Raw genomic sequence first — 21,374 nt, forward strand, 5'->3', positions numbered from 1 at the left:
GGAAAAGGTACCCTCTTTGTTTTGTGTTTGTGAATTTTGTTTGGCGGAGGCGTGCTTCTTGGGCCAGCCCCAGGCCTACCTTGAAAACACTGATAAATAAACCCAGAGAGGGAGACAAACACCCTCCGGAGTGGGGCTAATTTACTTCAGGCCCTGTCACACCAGAGGGGGAAGTGCTAAGCCCAGCGATGGAGGTGGTGTCTTGCAAGTGAAGCTGTAGCTCAGACAACTGACTGACCTTGTCAGTAACTGGCCCAGAGTTACAAATTGTGGGACCCCAAGCTGACAAGGAATGAGCTGCCTCCCCTGCCAGTCCTGGGGGTACTGGGTGACAAATTTCCCCCCTGTCCAATCCTACTCCTCGAATAGGGATTGGGCCCAAAGTATCTCCTCCTCCCTTGAGTCCAACTGCTAGAAAGAGGGTGGAAAGTCCCATTGAAAACTGCAACTTGTTGCTATGGGTTTCATATGGCAGCTAGGTCCTGGAATAAAGAAACAGTGTATAACTGGGCTGTTGGGTCTTGGTTTCCAGTAGAAACCAGCAGAGTCCAGATGAAGCATTTGAAACAGGGATTTCCAATAGGGTCCCTTGATCCAGGAGCTGTGAACGGGGAAGATCAGGCGGCCACTTGCCGCCTTCTCCTTCTCCCTAGCACCAGAAGTCAGAGTGATCCTCCAGCCCATGTGGATACTTCAGAAGTGCCAGGCCAGACAGCATGGTTGGTATTTCAGGAAACACCTGGGGAAGTGTGCAGAGCTTTCCTTTGCAGATCTTCTGGACATCAGGGACAAAGTACGGAGTCTCTACTTAGGTGCCAAGAGCTGCCTGGGTTGGTTTTCCATTGTTCTGTAGATCTGAGTACAGAATGGAGATTATATCAAGTGCTTCTGTGTGCAAATTTCAGCAGTAACACTCTGTTCCTATCACCTGAAAGATAAAACTGTAAGTACTTCCTTGTTTATTATGAACCCTAGAGAACTCCTTTCACCTGTTCGCTGGAGGATACTGATTATTTACCGGATTGGTGAGTCAAATGTTATTTTGTAGGCTGGTTTTGTGTTGCTAGAAATCACACTTTTCTAACTGGTCTTTTTGGCATAGACCAGTTTCCAAGATCTCATAGATCTACCTCCACAAAATTAATTTCTGGCAGTAAAGGAAAAAGAGCTGAGTTTCCCTAACGGCACTTTTGTTTTTGCTGATGTTCAAGCTAAACTCTTCTCTCTGTGGTACGGGTCAGCCTCTCGCTGGCCACCCTTGCAACTGCGTCACTTGTCAAGCTGTTCATTAGTCAACTGCCAGGACTTACTTCCCCGTTCTTGTTAATATTATAATTACCATTGATGTGACTAAAACAAGTTCCTCCAAAGCCAGGTGGTAGTCAGGCCTAATTTCCCAGAGGAGGACATAATATGGGAAGATGAAGGAGCTGAGACTTAAGCAGAGCCATATTTGCGATGTCATCTAAGAGATGCAGCCTGCAAGAAAGATATCTGGTTCACCTACTCAGCCCATAGAATGGGCTATATTGCTGCTCCATTATTGTAAATCTAAGGAAAAAAATAAGATCCATTTTCAGTTGTGTTAGGAACTTCTACAAATCAAAATAAACTAAAATGTAACACGCTCCATATTCCTCCGAAATGCTGACACGCAGCTGCAAATGCAGTGTCTGCAGACGAGAAAACTAGACAAACTGTGTATCACTGTGGCAAAAGCTTGGCATGTGCATGCAGCTATGAGAGATCATATTACAGGAATGGGTCTTTGGAAAGCAGCCAAACGTAATCAATTCAGCATTGTGTGTTTCTTGGGAAAGAGCCCCGCCCTGCAGCCCGTACTGACAGGAACGGTCTCAGTAGAGATGGATCCCGTGAGTAAAGGTTCCGCAGCCAGGCTCTTAGAAAACCAGTGGGCGCACGTCTGCTCTTCAAGCGCTACTCACATGAGTCCTTGCCTGCACGACTAAGCCCTTCCTCAGAGAAGTAAGAGTTTGCAGGACTGGGCCTTCTGCCTTTGGAACCTAATTAGCAAAACTGGAGGTCGGCCCATGGATTGAACCTAGGGCTCCTATTCTGGCCTCCTGTCAGTTGAATCATGTGACTGGAAAGTTGGTTGGAAATAAGCAAAGAGAGTGGGGCGTGGGGGGGGGGAACTTCAGTGAACTACTTCATCAGTCTGCCTTTATTCCTCTGAACTCAAACATGAAACTCCTGCCTCATGCTGCTCATCGCACAAGGTTTTTCACACACGAGGACTAGTCTGAATCCTGCCCGGTTCAGTAGCAATGACGGTTGGGAGTCCTCTTTGAAACTGTCTTTATCCAGACTGTCTACACTGAGAAACCACCACTGTGTTACTAAGAGTGGCCTCACCAGACAGGCCCAGGACTGAATGGTCATGGGGAATAAAATTAAACTCCTCCCCCTGGGTGTGATCTCTCTAAGATCCTTCTGGAGAGGACTTCAGGCTCTAGGACAGGGAGTCTGGCCCTTACGAACGACATCAATGAAGGGCTCTTACTCAGACTTGGCCTACCCCCATTTTAACTGCACGTGTTTTACTCAGCCCTGCTCCTGCGGCCGGGGTTCTGCTCACTCTGCTCATGCTGAACGAACACAAAGCAAGCCAGCCAGTCAGCTACTGTAATGTGAGTCCTCAAGGGCCTGGAAGAGGCAGCTTCGTTTTGAGCCTATGGCAGAGCTGAGTGGTAGCAGAAATCTCATGTCCTGTTCCTCGAAGGATGCTTGCCCAGAATCCTGCATTTTAGCAGCCTGCTTGGAAGTTTAAGCAAAATGGTGAAAATGAAGATTAAATTGAGACGCTACTGGACAGTGTGCGGGGAGGAGGGAGAGAAAGGGGTGGGTGATCTGGACAGCTGAGTTGCTCAGTTCCCTCAGGGAGGGGGATGCAGTGAGGTGGTTGTGAAAGTTGGAAAGGACTGGCTGGTAAAGCTCTCTTTTTGACGGTCTCAAGCTTTGGTTGCTCTAATAAATTTGTTAGTCTCTAAGGTGCCACACGTCCTCCTGTTCTTTTTACAGATACAGACTAACACGGCTGCTACTCTGAAACCTGTCATTATGCCAAATATATATAGTATTAAAAATGGCACACTTCAGGGAAGGCTTATCAGCCCAACCTTCTTTAATATTATGATAAATGATCTTCCCAAACAAATAAATGCTGGGGAAGTGTCACTCAGTTGGCAGGTGATTGTGCTCTGTGGCTTAGGAACAGGAATACTGAGGCGGCAGAAAAGAGAATCAAGCAAGCATTGCAAGTTTCTTCAGACTGGGAAAATGCCGGGGGTTTCAAGTCCTCCATTACTAAAATTGAAAGAATTGACCTTTACAAAAGGGAACATAGGCGATGACTCCGTGGGTGCTGGAGCACCCACAGGGAAAAAATGGTGGGTGCTGAGCACCCACCGGCGGGCCCCGTGGATCAGCACCTCCCCCTCCCTCCCCATGTTTCCCGCCCACCGCAATCAGCTGTTTTGCGGCATTCAGGAGGCTCTGGGGGAAGGGGGGAAGAGCGAGGATGCGACGCGCTCGGGGGAGGGGGCAGACCTGGGTGGGAAGAGGTCGGTCTAGGGGTGGAGTAGGGGCGGGAAGAGGCGGGGCAGAGTGGGGCCTTGGGGGAAGGGATGGAATGGGGGTGTGGCCTGGGGCAGAGCCGGGGGGGGGGTCATGCGCCCCCCCAGCACTTTGTAAAGTCGGGCGCCTGTGAAAGGGAAAGCTACAAAAGGATGTAAACTGTATCAGTATGGAGAACAAATAGATAAAGTTAGAAGGTTTAAATTCCGTGGGGTAATATTTGATACCAAATTACTTTGGAAAAATTTTATATAGAGTTAGAGTATGTTAAAGATAAATGCAAAGGAAGGATCAGTCGACTGAAAAGTATTTCTGGGACTCACTGCGGGGTGGGGGCAGAGAAGAAAGCACGGCTGCTGGCATACGGAGCCTCAATCAGCCCAGTTATTGACTATGGCTGCCAAGCTTTTGGGTCAGCATTAAAATCAGAACTGAAAAAAATCTGATTTAATACAAGCCCAGGCACTGTGAGTTGCGTGTGGTGCATTTATTAAAACACCCATATGCACGCTACACACAGCTGCTAGTGAAATGCCAGTTACACTATGAATGAAACTACTGGACCTAACTTTCTGGGCCAAAGTTAATGGGAATTAGAAGGATGAAAGTACCAAAGAACTATATCAGGATTGTTGGGAAGTCAATAGGCACGTGCCATGGGATGTATTTACCCCATGCTAGCCTGGCAACCAGGGGGTTAATGCAGGAACTGCTGGCCAGCGCTGATGAGCAGCCTCACAGCAGCTGGGAGAATGAAAGAGCTGAGAAGCAGAAGGACAAGGCAGCTACCAGAGGAGCAAACAGGCACGGAAACCGCCCTGAGACAGCCCCCAGAGCAGGGATGACCAGATCTACAGGCTGGAGAAGCCCACAGAGCCCTGGGGGATAGGAAGGAGCTCAGGACACAGCAGGAGTTACCAAGACCTGATTCTGCCTGTCTAGTTCAGGGCCCTGAGCTGGAACCTAGTGGAGTGGGTGGGCCTAGGTTCCTCCTCGGAGACCTCTTAAGAACCAAAGGGGTTTCTGGCTCCCCTGAGTATCAGGACCAGCTGACCCCCGCCCCCCCCAGTATAAGGAGAGAACCCACACCCCCAGCAAGGCTGATGCTAACACCCTTCTTAGCCCAGAACGGGGCTAACATCGAGACTCAGGCAAGAGGAACTGATGGGCCACCCTGCCAGATCGAGCGAACCCTGTGCAACACTCCATCTGACCAAAGGGGGCGCTGTCGCACCAGCCCACAGAGCCCTATAGCACACCATTCTAGAACTCCGCATGCCGTTCGAGTTAAAATGTACACGCATGTGTTGAAAGATCAGGAAAAGCTAAACAAAGTCAAAACTTCAAGTCATGGGGAAATTAGTAATGGACGGGAAGCCACACGTTTGAGTGTGGATTTGGATTTATTTTACAACCTTACATGTAAAAAGGAGACAACAGGTATAAAAAATGAAGTGTACCAGCATACAGATGAAAAGTGAAGTCATTTTTGTCAAATATATACAAACGGGTCCAAAAAAAAAATAATAGGAAGAGCAGGGACAGCATATTGTCTACCAAAATTTGCCTAAAAGAATATCTGATTTTGTAGCGGTCACGACAGCTGAGCTAGTAGCAATAATTAAACTAGATCTAGGCTGGACCACCAGCCATGGTGGTCATTTTTTCAGACTCAGTATCAGAACTTATGGCAGTAAAAAAGGGTGTCTCTGTATGTAAAAGTGATTGAATCAGTGAAATTACATTTCTAATAACAGAGTTAGTACAGATGGGGATACAAATAGCATTAGCCTGGATCCCCAGCACATATCAGGATAACAGGGAACGAGCTAGCAGACAAAGCAACTAAAAGCTCTACAAGAAATGGAAGGATTGACACAGAAATACCCTTGAGTAAACAAGACCCCAAAAGCTGAGTACAGAAAAATTTAAAGGAAGAATGGCAAAAAATTTGGATCAGTGAAAAAAGAAGATTTACAACAGGATTGCTTGTCCTACCTGAGTTCCAAAACGTGTGGTTACATAGTCACTTGGCATTCAGCATGCTGGTGCACGAGTCCCACTCCAGAGCCTGGCTCAACCATTCGTGTCCACCATATTTGCCTGTTTCACCATACACTGCTTAGATGCCCAAAACTGATGTGCAGTGATTTAACATCTGTGAGCCTACACAGTCTAGCCTCTGTCTCTATGAACCGCCATTGTGCAGCCTGTGTGGCTCAGACACTGGGAACGCACGGTACGTGAATCAACAGAACCCGAACGGTATTTGAAACCACAGTAGCAAGTTGTAGAATACTTTCTACCATGACTAGGTACACATTGCCCATCTCATTTTAGAGATCTATACGGTGACAAGGTTGATGTCTTTAAAATCTTGTGGCCGGAAAGGGCGACTTTGGCACAGAAAAGCAGATCTCCCTCCTAGGAGGCAGTGGAAGGGTTCTGTCCCTTGTTAATGGGCACCAGCTACGCTACTGTTCAGCAATCTCTAAAACCAGTTTCAGAAAAGAGCCTTGGCCTTGGCTCTGACAGGATTGTGGCCACTCCCGTATCTTGTTTCAAAATAAGAGTCAATGCCAGTGATTACCATTGCAAGGGAGAAAGAGAGGACTTTATTGGCACCCACTGATATCAAAGGAACCCCACTGAAACAGAGGGCTAATATAGGAGGGGCACCCAGGCTATGCATGGTAGTGGGTAGTGTCTTGTTGAGGTGCAAATGCTGGGGATACTAATTGGAATCCATGTCTCAGCCTCAGTGGCGGATTAACGGGGGCCTGTGCCCAGGGGCCCCAGCCAATTTGGGGGCCCCCATGAGTGCCGGAACTGTAGTCCCACACCCTGCTCCTACTCTTTCCCCTGGGGCCCTGCCCCCTGGCCAGGCCGGAAGCTGGAGCCGGGCCAGAGCTGCCCAGGAAGCTCGGATCACTGTGGGAAGCCCTGGACCCTCTGCTTAAATAAATTTAGGTCTAACCCCACAACTGAAATCCACATCCAACAATCACAGCTCTACAAATGTTGCCTCCTGGCGAGTATATTTCCCATCAGGCACTAGGTCTTCTCCCTCTCTCAGCAAACCTCCATGTTTTTAATTGATTTCTTTTTACCCTTTTGTTGTTACAATACCCTCCCACCTGGTGAAAATAAACCAGATCACTTGGTAAATGTGCCATGAAATTGCATGAGATGGCACGAAATACATTTTAAGGAAATATGTATTTGTATTGGTTGTTTTGTTTGAAAATATATTTTACCGGCTTGACAGACCTTAATGTACTCTCTGGAGTCATTTCTCTGTTGGGGAAATTTGTGATTAGCTACTTTATTACTGTCATACCAGAGCCTCTATGAAATGCATATATTTCTCAAGCATGCTATACTAGGCTAAGAACTGCCATGTCTTTTTTAAAAGGAGTATGTGTAGCAAGGATTTCCAAAAAGAAATAGCATGGGGCTAACACCTCCCTCACAGGGGAGAAGCCCACAAAGCGAGCAAGAAGCTCTCCTGGAATTCCCACAGCCGTTTTCGAGGCTTGGCCAGCCCCACAGAGCGGGGAGCGCGGGGCAGTGCCCTGTGCCACAAGAGGCCAGATCCTCAGATAATTGCCACACCTAGAGCTGGAACAATTTTCACCAACTGCCCCAATCTCTCCAGATCCAAGTGGCTTTTGAAGGTGAATCAATGGACCTCCAGCGCCCCTGCCCTTTTGCTTCCCATGCTACCGCTGGCTGACTAGCCCTTGGTTATTTTTAACCAAATTTATTTAACCAAATTCTGGTTAAATTCTTGGCCAAACGTTCCTGCCCCAACACCCACTGTTGGAGCTGCGCAGTAACAACAAGAAAGCACAAGAACCAGGATTGTCAAGAGTGCCTGCTAACTCTGAGTGCCCGACATCAGAGGTGTCGTCAACTCTTGCAGTTTTCCTTGACTCTCGCTGTGGTGGGGTATACAAACCCCACACCGGGCCCGAAGGGGTTAAAAGGCAATACCGGGCCCAGGTAGCCCTGCCCAGCATGCTCCAGCTGGAGGAGCTGGTTCAGAGCTCAAAAGCCTAGGCTACAGGACAGACAGGCCTTCCCTGGAGAGCCTGACAGTGGACCACAGAGTAGGTAAGGCAGAGCCTTCTTCACACACACTTCCCCTTTCAGGTGGAGAAGGTCCTGCTCACTTGGACTCTTTTGTTAAGGCATTGACTGTTTGGGCTATAGGGGCCACACCCCAAACCGAAGGAGCACATAGGTAAGAAATAGCCCAAGGTAATGCACTTAGACTCTCTGAAGGAAGGACCCTGCTGATGTTGCTTCCCAAGGGCCTTGGATGGGACCTAGTGGAAACGGAGGACCTGGGGGTTCCCCTACCATGTCCCCTTTAATGGCAAAGGCCCAGATGTGGGTGGAAGCCAAAACAGTCCTGGCCTAAGGTTGGGAACCAGGCATCTCTACTGCTCTGACAGAGAGACAAGGGGCTGGAGGTCAGGTGCACTAGCTGCTAGGCTGCCTGGCCCACCGAGCACCCTTTCACACTTGCAACATTTGGTGTTTTTCTTAAAGCTGTTGCTGCTGGAATCAAGATTGCCTATGAATCTCAGCTTTCTTTGTGCATGGGGGGGAAGTAGATTTCTATCCATCATTGTTGCAGGGAAAATGCTTGAACATGTGACCTAATGCTCCCCAGAAGCCAGAAGGTGAAGAAAAAGAACTCATTATTTATTACTTTGGCTTAAAAGATCATAAGACTTTTTAATGATGATTTTTGAAAGCTTGGATCAGCATTTGAGACACCCTGAAGGGGCCTAATTTTCAGAGGATGGGTTCTCAGCGCTTTCTGAAAATCAGACCCTGTTGAGGGCTCTCAAAATCACAAGTCCACATCCATTTTGAAAAGCTTGGCTAAGAAGCCTGAACCTGCTTGTCCCTTTCATAGTTATAAACACTGAATTATTTCAATATGGGCCTTTCTTATTCCAGAACTGAGTCCTTTATATGATATGTTCTGATCTGTGTTGGTTTTTTAAAATTTATTTAATGAGTGCATTATAAGCCTCTACAGGCAGAGATTTCTAATGACTTTACCCTAGTGGCAGGCAGCACTGCTGAACATATGCAAGTGAAAACTACAAAAGATTTCAAAAGAAGGATATGTAACCTCTGTAACCCTCAAATCAAGCTTGCTGAGTTTTAAAGAACCCATTAGGGCTCAGACTAGCAGTCCTTAGTTAGGCACAACCAAGGACTGTATTCTGTTACTTAAAGAAAAAATGTCTGCTATTTATATATACAGCGCTTTCTTAAGGGTGAAATTCACCCTATAGCAGACAGCAGTTGTGAGGTCTATCCACCACTTAACACTATATGCTCAAGCGACCCATAAACTTTGTGTTGGCCCTCGGTAAATTTCACCCTTCATGAAAGTATTATGTTGAGAGGTGTATTCAGGGGTACATGTACGTTACAGGAAGCTAGTTTTGATAGCAAATGAGAGGTAATTATTTTGGGTTCTGAACAATTGTTTTCCTAAAATTGTTCTTTAATCTCTTAAATGAACAGATCTTTTTACCAAGAGACAAGAAGGGAAAGTTTATACCAAGCAGTTAGCTGGGGAACTATCAGTCATGACAAAGAGGAGCTAACTAGAACAAAGCTTATGCTATTTAAAAATCATGTTCTTTTTTTTTGAATACACGTAAGCACATTTTAAACACAGCCAGAAGCTTTCTGCAGAGCCCCAGTCTCCTGCATTGGCAGCTGGGCTAAAGAAACTGGCATTGGAGGAGCCATTACAAAGAGTGATGTGACTACACAATATTGCAGCCACTCACACAGTCAAAGAACATCACGGAGGCAGGGGACAGGTCACAGTTTTTATTGCTTAAATGTACATTTTTATTTCAGGGGACCTTCTTCTAATAAAAAAGCACCAGCATTTAACACTCAAGTTATGCCTGCAATATCTGCATGCAAGGCTGAGTGTGCGTGAAATCATAGTCTAGGAATATACCAGCCTCTGTGGGTCTCTTAGGCTGTGATTTTGATCTGTCGCCGGAATGCAGCAAAAGGTGACTGATCCCATTTCTACAATAAAGATCCCCTTAGATTCATAAATGGTCCTGGGTACTTTCCAACTTCCAAGACCCCAGCTGAGGCCTTGATTCTGCAAAATGCTCGAGCATGAGCCTAAGTCACATTTACTTCAATGGAACTTATGAACGTGCTCACAGTTTAGCACATATTTAATGGATTTGCTGGACTGAGGCTTTTCTTAAGAATCTGATCTATTATTTAACTCTATTTAATTCTGTCCATTCCTTTGAATGTTCTTTTCGCTGATGGCAGTGGAGTGAAAAGAACATATGGAAATAACATATCTTTTTGTGCAATACTGCAATGGGACACCAAGTAATAGGAATAATTTAGTGCGATACAATTTACAGCTATTGCAAAACTCATCAGAAGCTCTTCCCCATGGTAGAGTGCTAAGTTCCCTCTAGGGCCGCACAGACGTGCCGCAGGGAGAGGTGCCTCTCCCTGGGCCCCAGGCCCTGACCCCGACCCCGGAGCTGTTGCGGCTGGGGAGAGGTGCCTCTCCTCTGGCCCCAGATCTGCTGCCCAAACCCCTCATCCCCAGCCCCACCCCAGAGCCCACACCCCCAGCCAGAGCCCTCACCCCTGCACCCCAACCCTCTGCCCCAGCCCTGAGCCCTCTCCCACACTCCGAAACCCTCGGCCCCATGCCTGCCACACATAACAAAATTCATTCCGCACCTGGATGTAAAAAATTAGAGGGAACACTGGTAGAGTGAGGGTCTCGATACCTTCCCTGAAGCTGGAGTTAAACCAAGGATTGATTTGATGGACTTTGCCCGTTTTTCTCCCCAGATGCCCAAATCCTCCATTTGTATACGTTATTCAAATGGTTACGCCAGCTTCTTCAGCAAATAATTCCCAAGCTTGTAGTTCATTGGAACGGGAAATCTTACCATCAGCTTTTCGAATGAAGGCATAATTTGTGTCTCTAACCAATACAGCACTTCTCACCCAGCTTTGCCACACAGGAACGTTCCCAAAAGTCAGATGCCACTAGCACTGAGTAGCTTTCAGGTGGGTGAAAAGTTCTGTTCTCCAGCAGCATTAAACAATGGCAAGGGAACTCCTCAGCGAAAATCCTTGACATCGCTCTCAGGGTGAACAGTCAGGGCTCGGTCATGAGCCCAGCTACACAAGGAAGGAATGGGGTGTTAGGAGGAGTTTCCTTTACTCTCCTGTGCAGGGTCCTGAATCGCCAACCCTTGCTTGAGGGGGAAAGCAGCAGCTGCCAGACTATTCCTCCTCCAGCACAGGGGGGCTTGACTCCGCCCCACCAATGCACTCCGCTCTCAGCTTAGCCAACGTGGGGTGGCGGGAGGTGGAAGCTGCTCTCAACAAAGGGTATTCCTCCCCCCCTGGACCCAGTCAGCAGCAGTGACTAAACGATAACCCTCCCTGATCACAGTTGAGTCCCAGCCCCGTTCCTGTTCCCAGGCAGCTAGATTGGAAAGTGCCAATCCAACCCTAATGATCAATCTCCAGATTTTCCGATACCACAGAGAAAGCTGCATTCCCCAGGGGGGTGAAAACTCCCCCATGCTACGTGCCCTAGAGCTGCAAAAATCTGCACAGGAAGAATCTCTCCAATCACTGTGCTTTCTCATGGTGGCAGTTAGCAGCAGGACATGAGGGGAGATGGGGATTCTTGTCCTACAGGGTGTGAAGAAGGCGGGGGGGATGAGATGACTTTCCCAGGCAGCAGAGAGATTGAGGAAAAGTGCTGGGTCTTATCACAACCCAGAAGCAGCTGGAAAGGGTTCCCTGAGTATGATCCTGTGACACCCTCATCCCCACCTAAAAAGAGAGGAGGAGTCGTCTGCCACGGAGAAGGCTGGACCAAGGGTGAGTCTTGGGAGGGCTAAATGAAGCTCACAGATTCTACCTAGATTGGCCGGACACCTGGTGTCCCATGCTGAGAACAAGCCCTGTTGGTTGAGGCAGACTGGGAAGAGGAGAGCCCAGAGAACCAGCCCCTCTGTAAAACTGGCCAGAACAGGAAAAGAGAGGAGATGCAATTCCTCAGCATGTGCCCCTCTGTAAAGAGGGATGACAGTGCATTAAAATGGTGTGTGACATTAGTGCCTATTGAAAGGTGCAGGACTGACAGCCTGGCTAGGGCGCGCCTATTCATTCACCTTGTCTCTGGGCTACAGGGACCACTTCAAGGGAGCAGGGAGCTCAGTATTCACATCTAATTATTTGCCTCTCGGCTGAGAGTGCAATGCCATCAGAGGAGCTAGCTACGGCCAGGCGGGGTGGCTCTGTGACCTGGCCACCCAGAACTGTACTGAGATCACTGGTGTCTTTTCACAGAGGCCACTGAGCACCTGTCAGTTGGGAACGGCTTCCAGCCTCTGGCCACCGGATTGAAATAGGTGACCTAGATCTGAAAGGTGCCCCTCACCAACCTCCACGCCCCCCATACGGAGAGTCCCCTCTGCACACAGATCTCCATCCCCCACAGAAGGAAGAGTCAGCCCCCTCCACAGCACCATCCTACAACCCCCTGGGCACCCCATGGGGAAAGGATGGAGGCTGGGAGGGAGTAAAAGGAAAAGCCTCTGCCCCCAAGGAGATTCCCCCCAAACTGTAGGCCCTGAAACCTATATCTGCAGCAGGGTGGGGCTTCCCCAGATCACTTGGGAAGGAATTTCACAGGGATTCCTCTATCCCAGCCCCCGGCACAGGATAGGAGGAGCTGGACCCTAGAGAAGGAAAGCCCCAGAGCAGCCTCCTTGCCCCTAGCGCTTTGCACCAGCCCCGCACCTGAGGGATACATCAATCTGCAGTTTCCTTTGGAGGCAGCTGAGTTAGGGAGTTTACCATGGCGGAGGCTGGTAAAGCGTGGCAGGAAGACGAAGGGCCTGATTTCGGGAGGGGCCGGGCACCCGCAGCTCCCACTGACTTCAGCTGGAGGGGCGGGGGGGCCTGCTCAGCATTTCTGCACATCAGGCCGAAGGGTCAGAAATGCACCCCTGTGCGAAGGCCGGTGCAGCAGAGACACCTGCCAAAGAGACCCCCGGGGGGAGGTGAGCGGGGCCAGCAGGGCGAAGGCAGCCCCGGTGACCTGCCCCCCAGCACAGAAGGAAGCTGGGCCAGAGCTGGGGGGGACAGCTCCAGCCTCCTCCCTGGCCAGGGCTCCAGCCTCCTCCCTGGCCAGGGCTCCGGCCGCCCCTCTCAACCCACCGACCCCCCCCCTGCCCCGGTCCCGGACCGGGCGGGGGCGGGAGTGTCGGGGATCCCCCCAGCAGAGCCCCCCCTTGTGCCGACACTGCGCACGCAGCCCCCCCCCCAGGCTGCGGCTGCCCCCCCCCGCCGCAGCCCGGCCTGAGCGCCGGGGAACAAAGCCGAGCCCTGCCCGCCGCGCCCCGCAGCCGGCCCCGGCTCCCCCGGCCAGGGCGACCCCCGCGGGGGATGGAGCCGGCGCCCGGCCGCGCCGGCCCCGGCTGCTGTCCAAATGCTGGCGGGGCGGGGCGGGGCCGGGCCGGGGCTCGGGGCCGGGGCCGGGGCTCGGGGCAGCGCCGGCCCCGGCCGCCCCCCCGCGCCCGCCACCTACCCCAGCTGTTCCTCCCCGCGCGGCTCCTGGCCATGGCTCCGGCTGCGCGGCCCTCGGGAGCTCCGGGCGGGCTGCGGCGCCGCGTCTGAGCGGGCGGCGGGGGGCGGGAGCGCGGGGGGTGAGCGGCGGCTCCGCGCACGCCCCGGGCACACCCACGGGCACGCCCCCTGCCCCCACCCCCCCGCACCCACCCCCCAACGCACCCCCAACGCCCCCCCTGCCCCCACCCCTGCACCCACCCCCCCGCACCCACCCCCAACGCCCCCCCTGCCCCCACCCCCCCGCCCCCACCCCCCAACGCACCCCCAACGCCCCCCCTGCCCCCACCCCCCCGCACCCACCCCCCAACGCACCCCCAACGCCCCCCCTGCCCCCACCCCCCCGCACCTACCCCCCAACGCCCCCCCTGCCCCCACCCCCCTGCCCCCACCACCAACGCCCCCCCTGCCCCCACCCCCCCGCACCCCCCCGCACCCCCCCAACGCACCCCCCCTGCACCCACCCCCCAACGCCCCCCCTGCCCCCACCCCCCCGCACCCCCCCGCACCCACCCCCAACGCCCCCCCTGCACCCACCCCCCCAACGCCCCCCCTGCACCCACCCCCCAGCACCCCCCTGCACCTACCCCCCAACGCCCCCCCTGCCCCCACCCCCCCGCACCCCCCCGCACCCACCCCCCAACGCCCCCCCTGCACCCACCCCCCAGCACCCCCCTGCACCTACCCCCCAATGCACCCCCCCTGCACCCACCCCCCTGCACCTATCTCCCAACACCCCCCCTGCAGCCACCCCCCAGCACCCTCCCTGCACCTACCCCCAACACCCCCCCTGCACCCACCCCCTGCACCTACCCCCCAACGCACCCCCCCTGCACCCACCCCCCAGCACCCTCCCTGCACCTACCCCCCAACGCACCCACCCTGCACCCACCTCGCTGCACCTACCCCCCAACGCACCCCCGGGCACCCCCCTGCACCTACCCCCCAACGCACCCCCGGGCACCCCCCTGCACCTACCCCCCAACGCACCCCCGGGCACCCCCCTGCACCTACCCCCCAACGCACCCCCGGGCACCCCCCTGCAGCCCCCCCGCACCCCTCCTGCACCTACCCCCCAATGCACCCCCAGGCACCCCCCCTGCACCTACCCCCCAACACCCCCCTGCACCCCCCAGGCACCTGCCCTGCACCCACCCCCCAACACCACCTGCACTCACCCCCAACACCCCCCAGGCACCTCCCTGCACCCACCCCCCAACACCCCCTGCACCCACCCCCCCAACAGCCCCCGGGCACCCTCCCTGCACCCCCTGCACCTATCCCCCAACACTCCCTCTGCACCCCCCAGGCACTTGCTCTGCACCCACCCCCCGACACCCCCCGGGCACCGCCCCTGCACCCCCTGCACCCACCCCCCAACACCCCCTGCACCCCCCGGGCACCTGCTGTGCACCCACCCCCCAACACCACCTGCACCCACCCCCCAAAACCCCCTGCACGCCCGGGCACACCCCCCGCACCCACCCCCCAACATCCCCTGCACCCCTGGGCACACCCACTGCACACCCACTGCACCCCCCCCCAAAACATATAGCACAGACCCAGTCCCACACACACCCCAGGGCCACACTCCCCAACACACCATACTGCACACACCCACACACACTGCATACGTCAAGTGCCACGCAACACACCATGCGTACCGAACACACACTGCACACACCCAGCACCACACACACAATGCATCCAGAGCCATGCACACATCCTGCACGTACCCAAAGCCACACACCCCAACACACACACACACACACACACTCTGCACACACAGAGCCACACAACACACATAGGGCACGCTCACCAGCACACACCAAGAGCCACATACACAAAACCAGACAGCCCAACGCATACCCCGCACTAACCAACACACACACAAAGTCACAGACGCAGCCCCATACACCCCTACATGCGCATATACACAGATGGTAGACACCCCCCCCAACACACACTCACGGCACATGCTCACCGACACACACCCAGAACCACAGAACACAGAACCACACACCGCAACACACTCACAGAGCCATGCACCCCGAAACATACACACAATGCACACTCACCAACACACACAGAGCCACGTAACACAAAGCCAAACACCCCTGCCTACATGCACATCACACACACTCAGTGACACTCACCCAGAGCCACAAAACACACACACTAAGAGTCACACAACACAAATCCCCACACCCCAGTACAGGCACACCGCACACTCAGGGGACACACACACAGTCACACAACACAGAGCCACAAAGGTCCCAACACACACATCCCACACACACACTCAATGACACACAGGATGCACACACACAGTGTAACCTCGCTGGCACACCAATACACACACAGAGCTCTCAAGCGCACACTCACCAACGCACACATGGAGCCACACGCCCCACCACATACAACACAGAGCCACACTCACCACCGCACAACACAGAGCCAGACATCCAGCACACTCAGCACAGAAACACCCCCCCAAAACACACACACAACCACTCACCCCAACACACACAGCAGAGATACACACTTCAACACAAACTCACACACATACAGTACATAGAGACACACATCACACACACACACAGAACCACTCACCCCAACACACACAGCAGAGATACACACTTCAACACAAACTCACACACATACAGTACATAGAGACACACATCACACACACACACAGAACCACTCACCCCAACACACACAGCAGAGATACACACTTCAACACAAACTCACACACATACAGTACATAGAGACACACATCACACACACACAGAACCACTCACCCCAACACACACAGCAGAGATACACACTTCAACACAAACTCACACACATACAGTACATAGAGACACACATCACACACACACAGAACCACTCACCCCAACACACACAGCAGAGATACACACTTCAACACAAACTCACACACATACAGTACATAGAGACACACATCACACACACACACAGAACCACTCACCCCAACACACACATACAGTGCACTCACCGGCTTGCGCCCACACACACACACACAGGCACATACCACAACATAGAGTGCACATAACTGCAAGGCACAACACACACACAAATGGTGTGCACAACTACACACCTCACCACAGTGCACAGAGCCTGGCACAGCCAGCACACACCCCAATACACACACACAACTCCGAGCTCAGCTCAAAGATATACAGCCCAACACACACAGCATAACTCCACGCCCTCTAACACACGTAGTCCCAGCACATAAAGCCAGAGACCACCGTGTGGAGACACCTCCCCCAGACAGATAGAAACACACACAACACAGTGTGTGTGGGGAGTCGTGCCAACACACTGTCGTATACGTTGATGTCAAACCACTTTTCGGTCCCTGCAATCAAATCATTTAAATGGGGCAGCTAATTCTACATCCTCCAGCTTCCCCAGTCATGCCATCAGTCATCTATCCTAGTGCCCTGGGGGAAATACCCACTCGGGAAATGCAACCTAGATGGAGCTACTATAAGGTGGGTGCAAAACTGGTTGGAAAACCATTCCCAGAGAATAGTTATCAGTGGTTCACAGTTGTGCTGGAAGGGCATAACAAGTGGACTCCCGCAGGGATCAGTTCTGGGTCCAGTTCTGTTCAATATCTTCATCAATGATTTAGATAATGCCATACGGAGTACACTTATAAAGTTTGCGGATATCAAGCTGGAGGGGTTGCAGTGCTTTAGAGGATAGGATTAAAATTCAAAATGATCTGGACAAACTGGAGAAATGGTCTGAAGTAAATAGGATGAAATTCAATACGGACAAATGCAAAGTACTCCACTTAGGAAGGAACAATCAGTTGCACACATACAAAAGAGGAAATGACTGCCTAGGAAGGAGTGCTGCGGATAGGGATCCGGGGGTCATAGTGGACCACAAGCTAAATATGAGTCAACAGTGTAACACTGTTGCAAAAAAAGAGAACATCATTCTGGTATGTATTAGCAGGAGTGTTGTAAGCAAGACACAAGTAATAATTCTTCCACTCTACTCCTCTCTGATTAGTCCTCAGCTAGAGTATTTTGTCCAGTTCTGGGCGTCACATTTCAGGAAGGATGTGGACAAATTGGAGAGAGTCCAGAGAAGAGCGGCAAAAATGATTAAAGGTCTAGAAAACATGACCTATGGGGGAAGATTGAAAACACTGGGTTTGTTTAGTCTGGAAAAAAGAAGACTGAAAGGGGACATGATAACAGCTTTCAAGTATGTAAAAGGTTGTTACAAGGAGGAGGAAGAAAAATAGTTTTTCTTAACCTCTGAGAATAGACAAGAAGCAATGGGCTTAAATTGCAGCAAGGGAGGTTTAGGTTGCACATTAGGAAAAACTTCCTAACTGTCAGGGTGGTTAAGCACTGGAATAAATTGCCCAGGGAGGTTGTGGAATCTCCATCATTGGAGATTTTTAGGAGCAGGTTAGACAAACACCTGTCAGGGATGGTCTAGATAATTAGTCCTGCCTCGAGTGCAGGGGACTGGACTAGATGACCTCTCAAGGTCCCTTCCAGTTCTATGATTCTATGATCCCCAACACACAGAGAGAGAAAGATACATCAACACAACAACCACAAAGCTGCAGTTGATCAGGGCCCCAGCTACCTCAGAAACCACTGCCCTCTTGAGAACTGCATGGTGAGGGGCCTCTTTTGCCAGCTCATGGGAGCCTAGGGGAAAGGGTGCTTCTGGGTGTGGAGCTCACTCACCCCTGGAATTTGATCCCACCAAAAAGACATCTGAACCTCAGGGTGACATGTAAGATGCATCTCTCCTGCCGGGTTTTCTAGTCACACTGGGCGCTTGAGTCCTCTAATAGTTAGGACCTGATTCATCACCCTGTTACACCAGTTTTATGCTGGGCTAACTCAGATGAAAATAGTGCAGGCCCCATGATGTAAAACATGTGTAACAAAGTGGTGAATTGGGCTCTTAATCTTCTGGGCACTAGCTGCTTTCCAAGGATTATTCCAGGATCTTGAATGGCTGTGATGAAGGGTTGTGGTTCATGTTGGATCTAAAATGCTCTTACATACATTATGAGTGTATATGTATAGACTTGTCCATATATTTGTCACAATGACATTACATTCGGGAATGTAAACGTAGGAATCATAGAATATCAGGGTTGGAAGGGACCTCAGGAGGTCATCTAGTCCAACCTCCAGCTCAAAGCAGGACCAATCCCCAATTTTTGCCCCAGATCCCTAAATGGCCCCCTCAAGGATTGAACTCACAACCTTGGGCTTAGCAGGCCAATGCTCAAACCACTGAGCTATCACTCCCCCCATGGTAGAATGCTCTCTATCATGTACAGAACACACGTGGAAATGTACACTGAGACCCAACGTACTATAAACCAACTCACAGCCAATCAACAAGTTCATTTGCATTGCACGGTGATCTACATGGGCACCAAGGATGGCAGGGCTATAGCAGTAGTGACTTGCTTCATCAGTGTCAGTTTGCCATCTGTCCAGAAAAAAGGGGTAATGTCCTTTCTTGGTTTTGTTCTGTGCCCTGCAATGCCATCTTGCCAGATACAACCTCCCTACCTACTCTACCTTTTTAACAACAAAATAATCCTGAAGCTACAGCCTCCCTCAGCGTCCGCCCCTTGGAAGTAGCAGTGCCCATCACATCCCTGCAAACATCCCCAAAGCCACTTCATTGTTCTTCAGATTGCTCTTTATAACTGTCCTTTGCCCTGATGCCTACAAAAAAACTCAACAATGGTTAGGCTGCTGGCTTGCTGAGACCACTGCCGATCATGCTGACCAATATTGTCTCACGGCTTCCTTATATGGCCCCGTGTGTCCGTTCCCATCTCTTGTCTTAAACTTGGATTGTCAGCTCTTTGGGGCAGGATCTTTTTGGTCTGTGTTTGTGTGGTGCTTAGTACAATGGTGTCCTGCTCCATGACTAGGGCTCCCGGGTGTTATGACAGTGCAAACAATCAATAATAATACCACCACTCTGGAGCACAAAAAAGGGCAACCTGGAAATGTATTGGGGTGACAGGGAAATGAGAGGATGAGGATGGGCGGAATCTGGAGGCAGGAGAAGGGAATTCAGCCCCAGACTGATGTCATGCACAATGGTTCGTGGTGGAGAGGGTGACTGAGTTCTGTGACACAATCTGTGACGTTAAAGGGAAACTTATGACACTTATGCCATCTGTCATGCTGTATGTGGGGTGAACTAGTGCATCCCACTTCAGTTTGAGGAAGAGAAAATAATCAAAAGTAAATTGATGTTCTGCTCCGGCCACCTGCGTGTGCCAACCCAGTGTTTTGTCGTGCTCCCATTCACATACTGGTACTTCATTAGCAATACCTTATCCAGTGTTCTCCCTTCTGTATTTATGGCATCCCAGTGAAACGAGCAGCCTTTCAGCTCTCCGAAACATTGGCTCACGTGTCAGCCGCTAGATCCTGCTGCACCCTAGACGGCCACGTGCGGCTGTCGCAGAGGAGCAGGGCAGGGTGATAGTGGATAACACGCTTTGAGACCCTTTCCAAGTTCCCCTTTAGATTTTTACAGTTAATGCCTGAAGTTGCAGCTACCTCTTGCTCCTCTGAAGAGGCCAAGAAGCAAAGGGCATTCTGGGATGTGTTTTGTGCTGGAGACTGTTGGAGGACTGCAGCCTTTGAAACAGAAAATGAAAGGAAATAACATTCGGAAGTTGGAGAGAAAAAAGGAAGGGAAAGGAGATCAATTCACTGGAAAGTCTGATGAGATCGAGTTGTGTGCAGTCCCCGCGTTCCCTCATTCCCTTTTGTGATCTGCCCACTAGGTCAGGCTCATGATGCTGCCTTTCAGAAGCTTTTCTATTTATTTTTCTTTCCACTCTGACTGCTGGGTTCAGGAATGGAAGGGGCTTGGGATGGGAGGAATATCAGGGAACATGTTTATCTCAGAGTGCTTAGGAAGTGACTTCTTTTCCAGATGGAGACTTAGGACCCTACATCTTCATCTGCTGTGGTCTGTTTCTTCATTCACTTGGTTTGCAGCTCTCTCTCCTGCCAAGTTATTTAATGTGTCTGGCCTCTGAGCTGCCAGGTTATAGGGAGGCAGGGAAGCTGAGAGAGAGGCAGGGGGTGAGGCAATGGGGCAGAGGTAAAGATCCGGCCAATCACACAATGGAGGGGTTATTGAGAAACAGCAACACTGAGCTGAGGAATGAATGCAGTGTTGAGAGATGCCACCAAATGTGAGTGCCAAAAGAATATGATGGGACACAAGAGACAGCAGGATCCCTGGGGTTGAGAGACAACCAAGATTTACATTAAATAAATAATGTATTGTTCATTGACTTTGCTGGGGCAGTTTCATAATTTTGCCTTGATTTGACCGACTCATTTGCTAATCAGTGAGCTACAAAAACACCCTTTTGTTTATTCTTATTTGCATTACGGTAGCAGCTAGCCCCCCCAGTCACTGACCAGGACCCCACTGTACAGGCGGTGTACAGACACAGAACAAAAAGACTGTACTCAACCAGGTTGCTTTACATCTTCATGCATCTTTGCACGTGTTAACCAAGTGGACAATGCAGTATTTCCACAAGATGTCTGAAAGACCCAAGTGTGGAAAATTTTCTGTTTGGTCCTCCTGAAAATACACTAATTCCCAGCAACATCACGGTACTCAGTATGTTCTGCTGATGATGAAAATGCTGCTGGCATTAAAGTTTTCTTGACATTAACACTGAGAGAAAACTATGCAAGCCCCAGTTCTTACCATGGTCAGATCTTCATCCCCATTTTAACTACAAAGAATGATTGAATTAATTCCTTCCTTCCTCTCAATGGACATATCACTTCTGCTTTGTCGACTTTTCCTCTTTCATCACTTCTGCTTTGCTGTGTGAGAAATTACAAAAGTGACTTTTTTATACCTGGAGATAGATCTTGATGACCCTAGTTCAAAGCGCTTTTTGTACCTGTGTAGTTCTGCTCTCATGTGATTGATATGGTAATATAGGTGATGGATGCCTTGTCAGGAATGCTTTCGCGTCTGCATTCCTACTCCCAGTGTTAAAGGGTCAGGTTTAT

The 21,374-nt window shown here is 51.1% G+C and overlaps 1 protein-coding gene across 2 annotated transcripts in view; it reads right to left on the reverse strand.

Moving 5' to 3' along the window:
- ATL1 (atlastin GTPase 1) overlaps positions 1–13,346 on the reverse strand; it is a 46,001-nt gene extending 32,655 nt beyond the window's left edge. For both annotated transcript variants that reach the window (XM_073350193.1, XM_073350192.1), the window contains exon 1: positions 13,244–13,346. In XM_073350193.1, coding sequence (XP_073206294.1) covers positions 13,244–13,277 — 34 coding nt within the window. In that variant the 5' untranslated portion in view covers positions 13,278–13,346. The remainder of the gene's footprint in view (positions 1–13,243) is intronic.
- Between the last annotated feature and the right edge of the window lie 8,028 nt (positions 13,347–21,374).

Source organism: Lepidochelys kempii, chromosome 6, assembly GCF_965140265.1.
Source record: "Lepidochelys kempii isolate rLepKem1 chromosome 6, rLepKem1.hap2, whole genome shotgun sequence".
Classification (NCBI taxonomy): domain Eukaryota; kingdom Metazoa; phylum Chordata; order Testudines; family Cheloniidae; genus Lepidochelys; species Lepidochelys kempii.